Genomic DNA, 19337 nt, shown 5'->3' on the forward strand with positions numbered 1-19337 from the left:
ATAGCGGCCCCTAGAGGACATAGTTTGAAGTTCCATTGAAAGGTTACTTATGTAACCATGGTTCCTGGAGTAGGAAACAAGACTCTGCATCCTCTAGCTTCCTGCCATGCTTTGGACGCAAGCTTCAGATGAAGAAGTGGATGACGTGTTCTCCTGGTGCCTATTTACACTATAGTTGCACCGGTAGTGGCGTCATGGGCTGTCACCGGCCAATGTGTTGTTGGGATTTTTTAAATGTATGCTTCAGACACAGGTCATGACGAGGCATTCCCCATAGCGGCCCCTAGAGGACAAAGTGTCTCATTCCCTACTCAGGGAACCATGGTTCCATAAGTAACCTGAGACGATTTATAGTTTTAAATGGTTAAACGCGAGCAGACACACATACACACACACACACACACACAAAACAAACAAAAAATTATGTAGCCCTCATACATCAAATGATGGCTGTAACCATATCACCTAGAAAAAGCTACTTAACTCTATTTAATGTGGATGACAAACATATCTGTGAATAAAAAGAAAAAAAAAACGATCATCTTAAACTTGACATAAATATAATATTCTGTCGAACCCCATATAGCAAACTTTTGGTGAACGTAGCCACAAATTATACTTTTGCTAAGTTGATTTTACTATTACTTCTTGCTTTAAAACCTACAGTTACTGATTATGCATATATGTGGCCTAAACACCACCACAAGCTAAAGATCCAGTTCACTGATTAAGCCATCAAACTGGGCATCTCAACTGCTCAGCTGGACACAGCAATACAAAGGTTCAGGAGAAATTTATAGCGAGCATCATCAGTTCCCAAGGGTGTCCGATACAAATGTCAACCCTCACTGAATCACAGGAGGTGGCCTTATATTGCTGTTGCCAATATGACTGTGCAGGTGCAAAGGCCACCTTGAAGAGAGGTTCTGCAACATTACCCTAATAGCTGGAAGCTAAGCAAGCGCCGCATGGCCACAGTAATGTATTGATTCAGTCTTTACAGCAGAGCTGCTGGCTCTCAAATGGACAAAGTGCAGGTGTAACAGGCCTTCTGTGCAAATGAAAATGCTCTGTACTAAACCTTTTGTATTTTGTGGGTAAAAGACACAGACAAAGACAGGTTCACTAGTTGTTAGATGTATGTTTAGGTGTGAAACTGGTCTTACTGGATGTGTACACTCACATATAAGTTTCCTAAATGCACAAGTTGAAAATGGAAAATAAAAACCCCAAAAGATAATGCAACGAATAAGACGTAGCTTTCTTATCGTTGTGGTGAGATGCTCCAAAGCTCTCATTTGAAGAACTGGAAAACAAACATCAGATGTTTTCTGTGCATCTTCTTTATAGCTATAGAAAAACATAAAACACTATGAAATCTAAGTCATCTTACTATATTGTGCGCTCTTTTTTTTCTGAGGGGGGGGGGTCTACGGTCCTAAAAGGAAAAGTGTAAACTGATTTTAAAAGGAAATGCTTATCAAGTTTAATATAATATTTTATCATTATTTCTTATTAAATTTTTTTTTATAAAACTTTTATTTTCATATTATAGTTTTTTAAAAACTATATATATATATATATACATATACATATATATATATATATATATATATATATATATATATATATATATATATTATAGAGAGAACCCATGCAGATCCTTGCAATTGTGTGTCGAGATTAATACGCCTTAAAATATCAGAGAATTTGTAAAATTTCTTTGGAAAAAAAAATTAAAAATACCCCAGGTTAATTATTTCAGGTTGTACAGTTTAAATGTTTTTATCATTCATTTATTTTCATCAAAGAATACTGTAAAAAATTATCATGGTTTCCACAAAAATATTAAGCAGCACAACAGCTCAACATTAATAATAAATAATACGAATAAATGTTTCTTGAGCACTAAATCAGCAAATAATGATGATTCCTGAAGGATCATGTGACACTGAAGATTGGAGTTATAATTATTAGGAATACATTTGAAACATTTTTTTTTTTACCTATTTAAATAGAAGTTATTTGAAACTAATAATATTACACATTCTTGTTTTTAAATAATAGTAATATATCATTTAAATAAAATAATAATAATAAGATGTGTACACTCACAAGGAAAATGTGTTTGTAACTTTTACTGCATGGTATAAACGATTCTCAAAATCACATGAAACACGAATACCAAGAGTTTCTTAGTATGACCATCTGGCAACATTACTCTAAGGCAAAAATCAATATTTTACTGTCACACTGACTGAACTGTTAAAAACACAAACAGTAACCATTTTAGACAACAGAGAGTTTAGTGACAGTGTGCTGTGACTGTGCTGGCTAGAACACTAGCAAAACACCAAAAAAATGTCACAAATCACTATAGCTTAATCAGGCCATATGGAGATGCAGACAGAGGGATTTAAAAAAAACAGGTCTGATCTTGCTAAAGATGGACATCCTGCCTAGACAAAGCCATTAGGACAGAACCTGACCGACTTTCCTAGCAGGCAGGAAATGATGCAGAGGGACATGACCTATAGCTCAACTTCCATTTACTTCCATTGAACCCCTGCTTATGTACTGTTTACCAAGGTGCTAAACGTAATTGAATTGGGCAAGTGAGGCCAGAGCTGCATAATTCTTCATAGCTCACAAGCAATGTTCCAGCTATTTTTTTTTTCTTGCTGAGCAAAACTTTTCTCTATTGGGCAGACATTTCGGTTTCGGCCACCTGAGCAAAAACATTCTCAATATGAGACGTGTGCAGCACACAAACACAAAAAAGTGTGAAACTTTTAACTTTAATGAGCTATTTATAGTTGATTTGACCCTTGATGTAACTAAAAGATGCCTTTTTTAACTTATATAATATTATATATATATATATATATATATTACAGTACTGTGTTACCAGGAAATTCTATATATTAAAAAATAATAATAATAACAAAAAACAAATCTCATGCAGTGCAGTTCAATTCTTTATAATATAATGTAATGTAATATAACTAAAATGCAAAAATTAAGCAAAAATTTAGCAGTTATTGCTCACGAATTCCCTTTTAGATGTCAATAATATAATATAATATAATATACTATAATATAATATAATATAATATAATATAATATACATTTTCTATTTTTAAATTATACTATTTTCAAAAAACGTTAACATGTGAATTCTTTTAGTTATCTAAAACATCCCATGCAGTAGAGTTTGCACACTAGTACACCTGTGTGTGACTGTAAATGTCTCAGAGTTTTGTTAACGTTGTGTGCCCATAATCCGTTATTTTTTGTCACTTAATCAAGACACTCTTCTTTAAAACATGACGAGGTCTTATTTCACATGTCATTGCGTTTGCATTGGCTCTCATGTTGAGCTACATCGTCCGCTCCCATTAAAGTATTCGATTTCCAAAATTACTCATTTGGCATACATCATTCTCTTCCTATGAAACCTGTAAACTGCATTCACTGGTTCTATAGTGACACCAAATCTATAGTGGTTTGCCAGAGCATTGCAATTACTTTGCATTTCAAAATATACATTAAATAAAAAATAAAAAAAAGATAATTTTAGTTTTAAATATAGCTATAATTATCGCAAAAACTTTAGAACTTTTAAATCTCCTTGTTGAGTTATCAATAATGATTTTAAACTTTTGGAAGATGTTATAAAAAACAACAAAGCATAAAAGCACAAACAGAAAGTGCAGAGGCAGCGAGAAAACAGAGATAGATTTGCCCCATTTGCCTATTCCAATGTGTGTCTTAAAGAGACAATTCCTGATCCCTCGACAGAAAGCCAATATGATTTTTCCATTGCCTTGTGGATTATTGCAGAAAATTACAGAATTGTAAAAGATGTTCCACTTCCTGTCACCCTAATTCAAACTCCAATTCACTTCAAACACTCATGGACTGAAATTGAGCCAATTTTTATTGTTCTGAATTTTGCCCAATCCAGACCTCCAGTTGAGGTCCACTGGGAGAGGATGTATCTTTTGGATCCCAAGCCAAGAAAAACAATCCAAGGGGTAAATAAACACAACAGACACAGTAATTAAAAGCCTCTTTTGTATACGTTTAACTATGCTAAGGTAATCAGTAATGGTTGTTGTTGGGTCTAGGCACGTTCTGTTAGTACTGGATGGTAAATTAAAAGCTATTAAGTTTTACAATCCTGTGGGACAAGGATACTTAATGACCTTCGACCTCAGAAAAACATGGGTAAACGTTCTCACTGCTTCTGGGTTCCACTGCGAAGCTGACCGTATGGGACCAGCTGTAGCAGCAGATGTACTGCACTCGGCCAGTTGTCCTGATTTCTAAAATCACAGCTCTGGGCCTCACATTCCACAAAGGCGAACAGGTACAAAGACCTGGAGTCCTCAAAGACATTGTTCTGCTCCACTGGACACAAAAGGGGAACAACAGTGTTAAACATCTGACACAAAGAAGTCTAAACATTTTATTTTCTGCTCAGGCACCTCATAGGGAGCCAGGCTTATAATGTAATAAATAAATCATCCAAACTCTACAGCATCTGCTTGTGCCTCCGATTCCAGTCATTCACAGTAACAGTATATCTATGCACCTGAAAGCAGAATGCCCAAGTCCAGGAGAATGTTCCAGATTTTGGAAGCTATTGTCCTGTTCCTGATAAATTCACAATGATCCATCAGCCATTCCACCAGCTTCAGATCGATATACGTCCTCCTGAGAATGTGCCAGAAGAGAACAGGAAAACATTTTAGAGATTAATTTTACTAAACAAAATAAAACCATTATGAGTATAATTATGCATTCAATAAAATAAATAAATGCATAACCAACAGCTGGCCTGACTGATTAAAAAAAGACATATAATCCACTTTTACATCTTTGCACATTTGTACATTTTTGTTTGTTTTGAAATATATAGATTGATAAGGATTGTTAATGTGACTTGTTAAATAAACTTGTAAATTCCGATCAGTTTCTCAGTCTTAAGCTACTAAGTTAATTGATGTTATATTTAATGATTAATCATAAATTAAAAATATAAATAAATAAATTGTTGGAATGAATCCTACCTGATGATTCTTTCCAGTTTAATATGTGCTTTCCAGTTATCCTGACCACTGGACAAGAAAGCATTCCTAAGTGCTCAGCCGGCACAAGGTACATTACACTTACACAAAATGTGATAACACTGTCAGAACAGAATCAGAAGGGTCAGAATTAAACAAGAACAAAATATTAAACATTATTTACTCAATTTATATAGAACATAAACTGAGTAAATACTCTTCATGTGTTTCCCATGATGTGTTTCTAATAATCTCGACCTCCTAGTTTGTTAGAAAACTGTATCTTAACAGTTATATAAACTTAAACAAGTGCTGACAATAATTCTATCGATCAACTGAATAATACTTTGACACCATGAAACAACCAGATTTTCAAGTCACTGAAGGAATGAATGCAACAACAATGGGAGGCAAATGCCTGATATACCTTGTCTCTAGTCTGTCCTGCATTTGGACAGCAGATGGACTCAGGTGACTTCTTCTGAGATATAATCTAGCAGGGAGAGAAAGAGGTTATACATCTAAAAAAACAATACAGCTCTTTGTCCTGAGACAATACACTTTGTCTGCTGCTTATCTTAAATCAGCAACATTCATTCATTATCCAACATTCATTCATATCAGCATTTTAAACCACTTTTTTTTTGTTTTAACAAAATGTCAGTTTGTTGAAAGATCAGACTGGTTGAAACATATACATAATACAATCAGTTTTATGATCCACATAACAAAACTGAATATTTGTGTGTGCGCGCGTGTATATACTTCCTACTATATAGAAAAGAGGTGCATCTCAGTAAATCTCAGGTGCATTCTCTTTGAGTCATGGACCTAGTGGTTAGAGAGTTGGACTCCTAACCCTAGGATTGTGGGTTCGAATCTCGGGCTGGCAATACCACGACTAAGGTGCCCTTGAGCAAGGCACTGAACCCCTAACTGCTCCCCGGGCGCCGCAGCATAAATGGCTGCCCACTGCTCCGGGTGTGTGTTCACGGTGTGTGTGTGTACTGCTGTGTGTGTGTGCACTTTGGATGGGTTAAAAGCAGAGCACAAATTCTGAGTATGGGTCACCATACTTGGCTGAATGTCACTTCCCTAAATTAGAATGTCGTGGAAAAGTATTTCAGTAATAAAACTAAAATTGTGAAACTCGTGTATTAAATAAATTAAATGCACACAGACTGAAGTACTTTTAATTGTGATAATTTTGACATTTAACAGAAACCCATCTCAACAAATTGGAATACTTCATAAGACCAATAAAAACAAATTTTTAGTGAATTGTTGGCCTTCTGGAAAGTATGTTTATTTACTCTACATGTACTCAATACTGGGAAGGGGCTCCTTTTGCTTTAATTTCTGCCTCAATTTGGCGTGGCATGGAGGTGATCAGTTTGTGGCACTGCTGAGGTGGTATGGAAGCCCAGGTTTCTTTGACTTTTTTTTTCTTTGACCTTCAGCTCATCTGTTTTGTTCTCTTGTTTCTCATTTTCCTCTCGACAATATACCATAGATTCTCTATGAATTTCAGGTCTGGTGAGTTTGCTGATCAGTCAATCACACCAACACCATGGTCATTTAACCAACTTTTGGTGCTTTTGGCAGAATGGGCGGGTCAGCAGAAGGAAGCGTGAAGTGCTCCAAAATGTCTAGGTAAATGGGTCCAGTGACTTTGGAATTCTCTGGAATGGAGAAAGGCCCGTAGCTGACGCTGAAAAAAAGTGCCCACCGAGCATGCCTGGAATTGAGTCTTTTGGCAGTTCTAATGTATTCTAAATTCTTATGATCGGTCCAAACAATGAAAGGTACCCCTGAGCCTTCCAGCCAGTGACGCCACTCCTCTAAAGCTAATTTGACTGCCAACAACTCTCTGTTACCAATGTCATAATTGCGTTCAGCAGGAGATAATCGATGGGAAAAAAACGTGCAAGGATGTACCTTATCGTCCGAGACAGCACGTTGGGACAACACTGCTCCTAGCCCCACCTCTGACGCGTCGACCTCCACCACGATCTGCCGTGTGGGATCAGGGGCCACAAGGATGAGAGCCGAAACGAATCGGCTTTTGAGGTTAGTGAACGCAGTCTCAGCCGTGTCCGACCACCTGAACGGAGTACTGGGAGAGGTCAAGGCTGTCAGAGGTGAGGCTAGTTGGCTGAAATTGCGAATGAAACGCCGATAGAAATTGGCGAACCCCAGAAACCGCTGTAGGGCCTTACAGGAATCTGGAGATGGCCAATCTATCACAGCCTTAACTTTGTCAGGGTCCATACGTATTCCCTCGGACGAGACGATATACCCTAGGAAGGGAACAGACTGTGCATGGAATACACATTTCTCCGCCTTGACAAAAAGCCCATTCTCAAGTAACCTCTGGAGCACTCGTCTGACGTGTTGAACGTGTTCCTGGAGAGATGAAGAAAAAATCAATATGTCATCCAGGTAAACATATATAAACTGATCTACCATATCTCTCAACACGTCATTAACGAGTGCTTGGAAAACCCAAGGCGAATTGGAGAGCCCGAACGGCATCACCAAGTATTCAAAGTGCCCTCTAGGGGTATTAAAGGCGATTTTCCATTCATCCCCCTTCCTGATGCGGACCAAATGATAAGCATTACGTAAATCCAATTTTGTGAATACGGATGCTCCCTGTAACCTCTCGAAAGCTGAAGACATGAGTGGTAACGGATAAGTGTTCTTTATCTTAATATTGTTCAGCTCTCGGTAATCAATACAAGGTCGCAGAGAACCATCCTTCTTACCCACAAAAAAAGAATCCCGCCCCCGCTGGAGAAGAGGAAGGACGGATAAACCCAGATGCTAAGGAACAGAAATGTATTGCTCCATGGCCTCCCACTCAGGAATAGAAAGAGAGTATAACTTGCCCTTAGGCGGAAACTTACCTGGCACTAAATCTATGGCACAGTAGTAGGGACGATGCGGAGGAAGAGAAGCAGCACGGGACTTACTGAACACCTCCTTCAGGTCCAGATACTCTGCGGGCACGTTTGGCAAAACCATGTTCTCCTTCTGAAAGACAGAAACAGGGACAGCAGGACAAGCAGAAACCAGACAAGACTCATGACAACTTTCACTCCACAATGTGACTGTGTTGGAACCCCACTCCACTCGTGGATTATGTTTTATTAATCAGGGGTGATCTAACACAATGGGAGCTACAGGGGATTCCATGAGGAAAAAGGATATGGTTTCACAATGATTGCCAGAGGCAAGCAGAGTGATGGGTTCTGTGTAGTGTGTGACGTGAGGCAGTTCCTGGCCGTTGAGTGCGGTGACATGGATGGGAAGAGACACAGGCCGGACAGGAATGTTCAGGTGACGTGCAAGGAGTGAGTCGATGAAATTACCTTCGGCTCCGGAGTCCAGAAGGGCGTGACAGTCGTGAGTGTGATTCTCCCATCGCAGTTTCACCGGAAGGAGAGTCGATGATGTTGTTAAGGACTTCCCAGCGGAGATCCCACCCAATAGTAGCCTCAAGTTTACTACCGGGCTGGCTCTTTTACCGGGCAGGTGAAGATGGTATGTCCTGAGCCTCCACAGTACAGGCATAGTCCTTGGGACCTACGCCGTTATCTCTCCCTCCGGGACAGACGAGCTCTACCCACCTGCATGAGTTCGTGGTCGTCGACGGGTCCGGCCGCGTTCTCTCGACTCGAGCGCCCCCTGTCCGGAGAGATGGTATGGTGCTTAGGACTGTTCTGACGACCCAGGCGATTAATCGGGGCATCAACTCGTAAGGCTAAGTCAATAAGACCGTTGAGTGTGGGGGGCAGCTCGAGGAGGTAGATCTCCTTTTGAACACGGTCGGCCAGCCCATGCAGGAATCGATCCCACTGCGCCGCCTCGTTCCACTGGCACGCGGCTGCCAGGGTGCGGAACTGAATGGAGTAATCCGTGACCGAAGAGTTTCCCTGATGTAAGTCTGAGAGCTGGTGAGCGGCTTCCCTGCCAGTCGCGGCTCGATCGAATACCCTCCTCATTTCCTCAGAGAGAGAGTGGAATGAGGCGCAACATGGATGTTGATTTTCCCACACAGCCGTCCCCCATAGGGCGGCCTTGCCCGACAGTAGAGTGAGCGTGAACGCCACTTTAGATTCCTCGGTGGCGAAGGTGCAGGGCTGCAAGGCAAAGTGCATGGAACATTTATTTAGAAAAGTTCTGCAGAAAGCTGGCTCACCGGAGTAGTTTTCTTGCGCCGGAAGTCGTGGCTCTGGTCGGAAGTGGTCCTGGGGGGTCTCCCGGGGGACGGGTGGCGCAGGCGGTGCGATGGGCGCAGTGGGAGAAGTGAGCTGATGGATCTGCTGGGTGAGCTCGGACACCTGTGCCACCAGCGCTTGGATAGCACGTCCGGTGTTAGAGATACTCTCCTGCTGCTGATCCATGCGTTTGACACTGTGGTGCATAAAGTCTGTTAGAGTGTTGGTGCTCGCTGCTTCCATGATGGTGAGAACGTTCTGTGACGACTGGGTGAAGGAGGAGCTGGAAACAAGTGCGAGTTAAAAAGTTTAATGAATATGAAACAGACAAACAAGGGTACAACACGATGCTGGGAAGACGACGATCCAAGACGGCGGTGAGGCGGTGAGGAATCCGGATGGTGACGGTGAGAAGGCAGCAGGAGAGGATGGCACAGGAACTGTGAGGCCAACAAACTAATCAGTGCAGACACGAAACACACAGACTTCACCACAAAGTGCAAAACCCAGAGATCACGATTTACCAACCGTGACACTATGAGAACAGCACTGTTGTTTAATGTTAACCTGCGTTAATATATATAATATTTTTTTTTGTTTGGATTTTTTTGGTTGGATTTATAGTCAATTGAAAGCAAATCTGCAAAGGCTATTGTTTGCTAGCGATGAAGATCTTTATTAGATTAACAGCGCGTGTGCTGTCAACGTTTCGACAGGCTACATTTGATTAAAGGAAATTATACCACTATGACGTTACCAATTTACTGTAACTTACATTAAATACAAGTAGCTATATATATTCTTTACATTAAATAAGCTGTCACAGAGTATGAAATGAATACCCCCCAAACCCGTGTTAGCTCTCTTCCAGGAGGAATGCCTTATTAATATTGATATTTCCACAATATCTAGGCTTGCAAAAATATACATTTGTTTACATTTTGCAGAGCAGACAAAAGAAGATCCTTCAATGTGCATTTGGTTCGTTATGTTCAGATGTTCGGTAACTTAGCGGTCATGTGAATAGTTTTCACTCTTCTCCGTGTCTGAGGTTATTTATGCATATATAATACATAATTCATATACTTTAAAATATAATTTAATTCAGTGAAGCAAATCAAAAAAATTTGTTACTATTTAGCTGTTACTCCAGTTTTCAGAGTCATGATCCTTCAAAAAAATGATAATTCTAATATACTGTATTGATTTTGTTACCAGTGCTGGAAACAGTTTTGCTGCTTAATATTTTTTGGAACCTGTGACAGTTTGTTTAGGATTCTTTGATGAATCAACATACTGGAATGATTTCTGAAGGATTATGTGACACTGAAGACTGGAGTGAAGGCTGAACTATTCAGAAGTAACTATTCAGACTAGTACTTTTAGTTTTACTTGAGTACACTTTTAGGGTACTTTACCCACCTCTGGTTTGGTGGAAGGCCACCCAAATCCAGTTTGTGTTGGAGAGGAGGATGTGGGTGTGAAAAAGAAGAAAGGGAGGAAGGAGGACACCTCTAAAAAGACAAACCGGTTCAGGTTATGGAGGTGGACCTCTTGTTGGAGAGCTGGTCAAAAATACAGCATGAAGACCAGCTCAGCTCAGGTTGGGGATGAGGCTCGGGGTACTGACACTGCGGCAGTTCCATCTAGAAGAAGTACTGATGGTAAACAACATGTTTTATGAATATGTACAAGTATCCAACAAACTAAATAATAATTAACATCTTAGATGCAGTAATATGAGTATCCACTATGTATCTACTTTTTAATTAACACTAGGCCTATGTTTTGGTTTATATAATTCCCTTCATTAGATCAGAATTCACTACAGCAGTTAATCTGTACTGCAGAGAACCACAATCATCAGGAACCTTTAACCAGTGACCCTGAAGTCTATCCTGTAGTAGAGGAACAACTTGCTGTTCATCCTGATACAGATATCATCCAATCTCCAGTATGGAGCAACAATGTCACTCCATTTCCAGTTGACACTATCGTGTCTGACTGGAGCATCGATGCCATCATATCTCCAGTCTTCACCACATCGAACTGGAGTGCTGTTGTCCACCCAGATGACTCCAGTTCACACTGCATCTAACTGGAGCACTGATGCCGCCCTGACTCCAGCATGCACCATTACAGACTTGGAGCATTGACGTCACACAGACTCCAACATGCATTGCATCAAACTGGAGTGCTAATGTCATTCAGACTCCAGTATGTACAGTGTCAGAATGCAGCATTGACTTCACCCATACTCCAGAGTGCAGCACTTCTGATTGGAGGCCGATGTCACCCAGAATCCAGCATGCACCATGTGAGACTGGAGCACTGACGTCACCCAGACGCACCCCTTCCGATTGGTCCATCAAAATTGCCCAGACTCCAGTCTGCAGCACATAAAACTGGAGCATCAATGTCTTCCAAAATTCAGCTAGTTCCACAGAGGTCTCTGTGTCACCTCTGACAAGGCAGCTGGAGAACAAGGGAAAGATGAAAACTGAGGGTAAAAGTACTGCCACAATAACACACACGCAAGCTCTCTTGATACTATATCACAGACTTACAATATCTAGCTAGCAGACTACTTACAATATCTAGCTAGCAGATTGATCTTCTGGAATGGATTAATTTGACCACAGTATTATAATATTATTATATTAATTGTAAATAAATCTTAGACAATCTGTTTATAATTTAATATAGCAGTGAAATATGTCACAAAGACAGAAAATGAGGAAAACATCATTTTCGTAAGTAGCCTGTGCTCTATACATTATCCTGTGTCTATTCACTTTAAAACATCTCATATTACTACAGTTGATCATTTTGCGAAATGCCAGTTTAAGTCGTAATTTGGGAAACCACATCCATCTAACCATCAAAAAATTTTAATTCCTCAAACCGGGTCATTCCAAGCCCCTCCCACTAAAGGTTGCACTGCTCGTCCTTTCCAACCGAGGCCCCTGCATTCCAGAAATAATCCAGCTGCTGGACTGGCAGGATCGGCATGACCATTATATTATGGTTATGAAGCGCCCCTCGCCCTGCGAGTACCTGTTTGGTTTTGCAGAATGCCATGGAGGCAGCATTGATGAAACATTAGCTTGTGTCATAATGTGGCAGGCAACAAAGGCTGCCTACATGTGCAGCCGCCGTGGCGTTCTACACAGCGATATTAAACTTGAAAATCTGCTCATTAATAAGGAGACCCATGAAGTCAAGCTAATTGACTTTGGGTGTGGCGACCTCTTTAAGAAATCGGCCAACAAGATATTCTTGTGAATCATATATCAAATGCCTAGAAAAAATCCTGTGGTATTGCAAACTTACAGATGTATCTCTTTCCTTCAGGCTTTTTTCAGTACTGCCCCCCCCCCCCCAACCCACCGGGGTATAAGGAGAAGGGTGAGTACAATGGGACGCCAGCAACAGTCTGGTCTCTTGGTGTTCTCTTGCTCACACTGGTGTGTGGGGATTATCCCAGCACTGATGACTTAAGCAAGACCAATGCAAACAATTTCTCCAAAGCTGGCTTGTCAGAAGGTGAGCTTTTCATGACAATTAATAAAGCAGACTGTATAATGATGCTTTAGAATAACATGATCGGAGATAGAAAGTGTGAAGTCCAAAGTAATAATCAGTGGTTTCTTACATATCTGTTCTTCAGACATTCCTCTCTGGAGTTTTTGAATAATTGAGAATTGTTCAAATCAAATTTAGTCATTTTTGAATGAATGAATGAATGAGGCATTTGTATATAAATTTATATATAACCACAAATATATTTTAACCTCCAATTTAAACAAATTATAGGCAAAATGTGACTGCCATTTTTAGAAATGGACTATGCAGTAAATATTGATAAATGACATTTAATATTTAAGCTTTTATTATCATATGTATCTTCTTGTTTGTTGTCTTTAGTAATATCTAGACAAAGGACAGATTTACAAATCTTTTAGGTTTTTGACAAATAACTTTTTTTTCCCACTCCAGCATCTCTAGGTCTTATGTTAAAATGGATGTTAAAATATATTTATTAGAAATGTATAATTTATATTCATGTTTGTGTCCAAAACGGACCAGTTTCATAAAAATAGGTCATTGTCATTGTCTGCAATTTTACTTTATTTTTTTTAAGTGAATGGAAGGATCAGGATATGCTAGGAGCTAAAACTTTTCTTATATTTTGCCATTTTTAACATTTACATTTTTTTGCTGACCTAGCTTGTTATATTGTTTGACAAATCATTTGTTGTGTGTGTGTGTGTGTGTAAATACACTTTAAAACATCAGTTAAACCATTTCAACAGGCATTCTTTCTTAAAGTGGTTTTATTGGTTGTTGTTGAACTGTCTGACACTTAAAGGGTCCTCAGACAACATTTAACATATTAGCAGTAAAAATAATCTGTGAAAGAAAATGTTTCATAATCCATAATATAGATTATTGCCATAGTTGAAACAGATGCAATGCAGTCTGAGTACTGTACATATACTGTATGTTAACCATTACTTCTGTAGTTACAACCCACAAATAAGTTCAAGCTAGAGTTCAGTACATAAAAGTTAAGTTCTGAGGTATAAGATTTATCAATTTTGTAGAAAGACTCAAAGTAGTCAACTAAAAGTCCTTGACATGATACTTATATAAACAGAGAACAGATAGTCCACAGTCTTGTTAAAACTCAAGAATTTTTCACTTGAAAAGTTCGTGATAAAACTAAAAAATTAACCAGTCAGTCAAAAGCACAAATAATAAAAGAGCTATTCCTTTTATATGCTGTAAAAAAATCTGCTTTTGTCTAAGATTTGTAGTTTGTGTGCTAAGTACCAGTTTTCAAGATTACCAAGTTATCTTGAAAAAAAGAAAACATTTATTGTCTTTTTATTAAGAACTGGTGATGGCATGCTGTTTGTGTTTAGCTGACAAATGTGAAAATAAATTTACAAAAAGGTGTATACTTGGCTAATAATCCATGAAAACATGTTGTGTCAGCTATGTTCAGTTACAGTATGTTCTTGTACGTTTTAAGACTTGTATTAACTTCCAGGAAAGCTTGGCTCTCCTAGTTAATTATGATGGTGTTCCTTTTGACTGGCAACAGGAGGCGCTCTTTCCTGATTATGTTCACCTGAGTACTGCGCTGTGCCAAACCCTTTCTTTCTTCCAAAGAGATCATTGTGACACCTTTTTACAATATACTGAGCTGGATAGAGTGCATTTAACTGAATCTTTACACACCCCTTACAAAAAAATCCAGTAGGATTTTGGTTCTATGTGCAGGCACAGAGCAGGGATTGAGGCACATTCACGAGAGAAATTTGCATTGCTTCCCAGATAGTACACGTATATCTGCAAGATGTCTGTTAAAGATCGCTTAATCTGGAAACCATTTGCTGTGTACAAACATCTGATAGATGTCTCTAAGATGTCAGTATTTTTGCATACATTCAAAATCATAAAAAACTTAAAGACATTTTCTAAACGTCTGTTTGACATCTAATAGGAAACGTCCTATAGACACATTGCAGATGAACAAACACTTTAAAAAAACCTCTTGCAAATGTAAATGCAGGCGTCAAATAGACGTCTCTGTGATGTGCGTGTGCTATCAGGGTCATGTGTTTGTGCGTGGTTTCCTCTTGACTTTTCTGGCATACAGGAAGTACATGGTGTGTCCCGTGAAAATGAATAGGATGGAGATGATGACAAGGATGCCGAAGTGTTGTGGCTGGGGTGCAGAGATGACCATGATGAAGTGCAGCAAGTCCATCAGGTAGTTCATGGAACTCTGGACTCCATTCACCACCCCACGCTCTGATTCACATATGGTCTCCTGCAAGAGCTGAGTCACTGTCAGGTCAAAGGACCAGAGACCTGGAAAATATCAACACCTTATATGATATTTTGGTGATATCATGGTGATATCACATGTAATATAATCAATTAGCATATTATTCTTAAAAGTTCAAATTATTTATTACTTTAGAGATTCTCTATGATAACATTATCTTTTTCATAAGAGAAAAAAGTCAGAACTCAAAGATATCAATTCAGATATTTCTTCTCAGTATTGCTTGTTCATATTTAACAATTAACAACTATATATATATAGGCTTCAAAAGCACTATTGCACATTCGCAGGGTGTGTGAAGAAGCCTGTTGCTACTTGAACCTGTACAATCTGTCAATAAAACAATATAAAGACAGCCAGATGGGCAATAATTCTGGGCAATTGTTTGTTCACATGCTTGTTGCGAAGCGGACCATCAGCATATGCTTTCGGTAGTATAAATACTGGTAGTCCAAGTTCGCGCTGTACATGTCCACGTCCGGATTGCTCATACAGAAAGTATGGTTACTGACCCCAAACATTTGAGCGGTATCGTATTAATTTTTATTTATCATTATTATTTTCTAAATTAGGACAAAGCAGGCATCTACTCACCAACTCGAGCTGTAATAACTCCAAGGAACAGCAGGATGATGGAGACATAAGATTTGGTTCCTGACCCTGCTGGTGCGTTCTCGAACAGCACAGTGTTATTGGTCCAGTGAATGGAGGAACGGTCTGGCAGCAGAGGCTGGTTGTTGCTTCCACGCAGTGGGTATCCGTGCCTTTGTTGACCTCCGGTCATCCCACCCACATCTGACGCATTCCCGATATTTAGCATGCTGGTGTCCAATGGGCTACCGGGGGCAAACACGGAGCACAAACAAAGCAACAGGCAAACTAGGTGCAGACCGCTGGAAATGACCCCAGTATTGACCAGGCCACATGTTTTCCGCAGCTTTGTGAAAAGCACAGTACCCAAAAGCCCCGCCACAGCTGACAAGGCCATCAGAATGCTGAGCAGCGAGCCACTGATGCCCTGGGTGTAGGCATAGCCGGTGGTGATGCAGTCAAAGCCCAGCACTGTGGTGTAAAGGAAGGCCAGGCCCAGGCCGGCTAGGAAAACAGGCTGTCTATAATACGCCCTCCATCCTTCCCGGCAGGTGCTGAGGAGCCCATGCAGCCGATGAAGGCACACTGCTGTTCCGCTTATTTTTTGTAAATGAATTCTGGTGTTTTCCTCGGAGATGGCAGCAGCTGGACATGCTGAGGTCCTGCCTGAACAAATGAAGATGGACTGTATATTTGGATTGTATATCTTTCAATCTATCTATTGTTATATTGATATATGACATATCAAACATGGGTCTAAACATTATACATCTGATTATTTCAAAAATGTAGGTTTTTACCTTGTGAGCGTTTTCTTTCTCTTTTCTTCTCTAAATAGCTTTGATGTTCCATAGCTGGCGGTTTAATGGACAGCGATGGTACGATCCGGTAGACTCTGGAGAGGAAGATGAACTCTACAATGAGGGACACCAGATTCCATCCTAAGATGAAGCCACAGCCAACCACATTAGAGGACAGGGTCATTACCTGACCCACTGCCAGTGGAGCCAGGATGTTGGTCACCTGATCGATCCGCCTCATTGTAGCATTCATTCCTGTTACCAGAGGTAATCAAAACTCAAAATGTTTTTGAAGAATATTTTTGGATGCACAGCAGTTGTGGGCCTATTAGAGTATTGAACTGTTAGTTTAGCATCATTTATTTTATTTATTTATTGTGCACCATGTGGAATTGCTGCCTATGTAGAGTTTCTAAATCGGTCACCTATGAGGTTCCACGATGGTTAGAAAGCAGCTGCCTGTATAAGTATTAGCCAAGGCCATGAAAATGAGTAAATAAGCCTGTCTAAAGCAATTACAGTGTATTGGCAAGCAATATATCTAATGCATTAGACTGATAAAACTTTTAACACCTATATATGATTTTCAATTAGCATTAGCACAGATTAGCATTGTGCTAACAGAAATAAAGGTCATACCTGCGAGATGGCCATGGTTGTAGCCTGTGATCACCACTATCCAGTCCCTCTGGATGGCAATGGTGAGAGCTGTGCTGGCGAGGTTTGCCACATTTGCCAGGACGATCACCACCATATAACAAACCACCTTGTGTGAGTTGTGTGATGCAACAAGTTACTATCTATGCTTTGCCATAACAGCAGAAATACTTATGTTCAGCAATGACTAGCCAGAGACAGAAGGCACACAGTGCTACTCTGAACACATGATTGCGTTCTGAATGGGCATAATAATAACACATTTTAAGGGCACAAACAATGTAAGAGGGACTTACAGTTAGCCACCCATCCCAGATTTCCTCAATCCGCTTTTTGTATGAGAATACCAACATGAGCACGATGCTGCAGACAGTCACTGAGATATTCTGAATAAATAGGGAACCGTGGGCCACTGTTGAGATGGATAGAAAGGGAATTATGATACTTAAAATAAAAAATAAAAAATACTATCCCTTGAAAAAAAAGAAAAACTGTTGTTTCCCCTCAAAATTTAATTTAATTTAATTTTTTTATAAGCTGTTTAAGCACATTTTTTGACTATTTAAATTATAAGAATTAAAATGGTGAAATATTCAATAATTTAAATAATAATTACAGTAATGAGAATACGGGGTGTATTCTTAAAAAACATCTTTTTTTTTTTTTTTTACCATAAATACACCTTAAAATGCATCTTTCACCTTTGTTTCTTGGGTTGCGGTCAACCCAGTCTCCAATCAAAGCCCCTAATAAGAGCACAGATCCGGCCACCACCAGTCCAAAGATGCCAGTTAACAGCAGGTTATGCCCATACAGCTCAATCAGAAAGACAGAGATGGCGAAATGCCACATGCGATCACCCTGGAATGTGAAAAGAGATGATCTGCTCAAGATAATTATTACTATAATAATTCACATACCAAAATGCAAATCTTTTGTGTGGTACTCAAAGTATTATGAAATTATGCCCCGCCAAAGCTATCTCACTACCAATTCGTATGTATTTTGCATGGTGGCTAATTCTCATACAATTTCGTACGACCTTACTCATTTGTCTTTACCCCAGTGATGGGTAGGTTTAGGGGTGGGGTTAGGTGTAGGTCATTCGTACGAATTCATATGAATTAGCCACCTTGTAAAATATGTACGAATTGCAGTGAAATCAGACTGGCCCTGCTTACTGAGTGCCAGCATGGCATAAACGAAAGTAGCTTCTTACCCACATAGATAACGCTCCGCTCACATAGATGAGGAACTTGGGGCCCTTGAGGTAGATGAGGGCTGATCCTATGAGATAAAGAGTCTCAAAAGATTTATGTATTGAATGTGCACTTGTTTTAGAATAATTGACTGTTTTCAAATTTGTGTAAACTGTTCCTAGCATATTCTGTCAAGCAAATTGGCTAATTATGGAATGATTAATTACGTGGAAATACCACAGATATTGACTACTTTGAAAGCTTAAACCACTTCTCTCTATACATAAAGCAGTAAAAATAGTTTGATTGAGTTAGATTGAAGAAACATACGTGGTATATTCCTGACTTTGATCACAGGTGAATCTCTGTCATTATCATCGTCAAACTCCACAGCAACACCACCACACTGAGCCCCCTCTATTCTGAGAGACATCCTGCATGAACAGCATGACTGCATTAGAATCGGGTCAATAGATGCTAAATTCATAAATCATTCAAAATAAAAGAGTTCTTTTGTTGGCATGGTTGACATGACAAACAATCAGGCGTAATATATACAAAAACATAAGATAATAATAATTATTATTATTTTTAAAACCCTAAAATGTATGCAATCAATAGTCTTTAGTAAATAATGTTTAGTTAATCGTGTCACATTTTAAATATGTGTGTAGTTTGCTATCACATTTAATAAATACTATATAGTACAATATTTTAGCATTATCAATGGGCATGAATCCAGCCATTTAGCTTGTTTTTCATACACTTCCATTCAAATATAGAAGTTTCGCTTTCGAAAGAAGTCTCTTATGCTCACCACTGCATTTATTTAATTAAAATAGAGTTAAAGCAGTAATATTTAGAAATATTATTACAGTTTAATATAACAGTTTTCAACTTTAATGGGAAAGATGAATTTTCAGCAGTTATTACTC

General features: G+C 39.2%; 1 protein-coding gene and 2 pseudogenes across 1 annotated transcript; 1 reads left to right on the forward strand and 2 right to left on the reverse strand.

The window, feature by feature from the left end:
• Window positions 1-735: 735 nt before the first annotated feature.
• LOC132103479 (rap guanine nucleotide exchange factor 5-like) lies at window positions 736-9235 on the reverse strand (annotated as a pseudogene).
• A 2961-nt stretch (window positions 9236-12196) lies between these two features.
• LOC132103480 (serine/threonine-protein kinase pim-1-like) lies at window positions 12197-12891 on the forward strand (annotated as a pseudogene).
• Window positions 12892-14852: 1961 nt separating this feature from the next.
• Window positions 14853-18463, reverse strand: LOC132103594 (solute carrier family 40 member 1-like). Its single transcript, XM_059508700.1, has 7 exons — window positions 18423-18463; window positions 17905-18064; window positions 17500-17615; window positions 17186-17312; window positions 16547-16801; window positions 15750-16412; window positions 14853-15178 (listed from the first exon to the last, which is right to left on the reverse strand). Exons 1-7 carry the CDS (start codon window positions 18426-18428, stop codon window positions 14919-14921), a joined length of 1587 nt encoding a protein of 528 aa, XP_059364683.1. The 5' UTR covers window positions 18429-18463; the 3' UTR covers window positions 14853-14918.
• Window positions 18464-19337: the final 874 nt, after the last annotated feature.

Source organism: Carassius carassius, chromosome 24 (genome assembly GCF_963082965.1).
Source record: "Carassius carassius chromosome 24, fCarCar2.1, whole genome shotgun sequence".
Classification (NCBI taxonomy): domain Eukaryota; kingdom Metazoa; phylum Chordata; class Actinopteri; order Cypriniformes; family Cyprinidae; genus Carassius; species Carassius carassius.

Excerpts from the sequence above, each read along its gene's own strand:
- LOC132103594 (XM_059508700.1), bottom strand. Across the intron at positions 16,413-16,546 it reads AGAAAGAAAACGCTCACAAG|GCAGGACCTCAGCATGTCCA; the intron begins GTAAAAACCTAC and ends TCATTTGTTCAG. Across the intron at positions 15,179-15,749 it reads AGTTATTACAGCTCGAGTTG|GTCTCTGGTCCTTTGACCTG; the intron begins GTGAGTAGATGC and ends GATATTTTCCAG.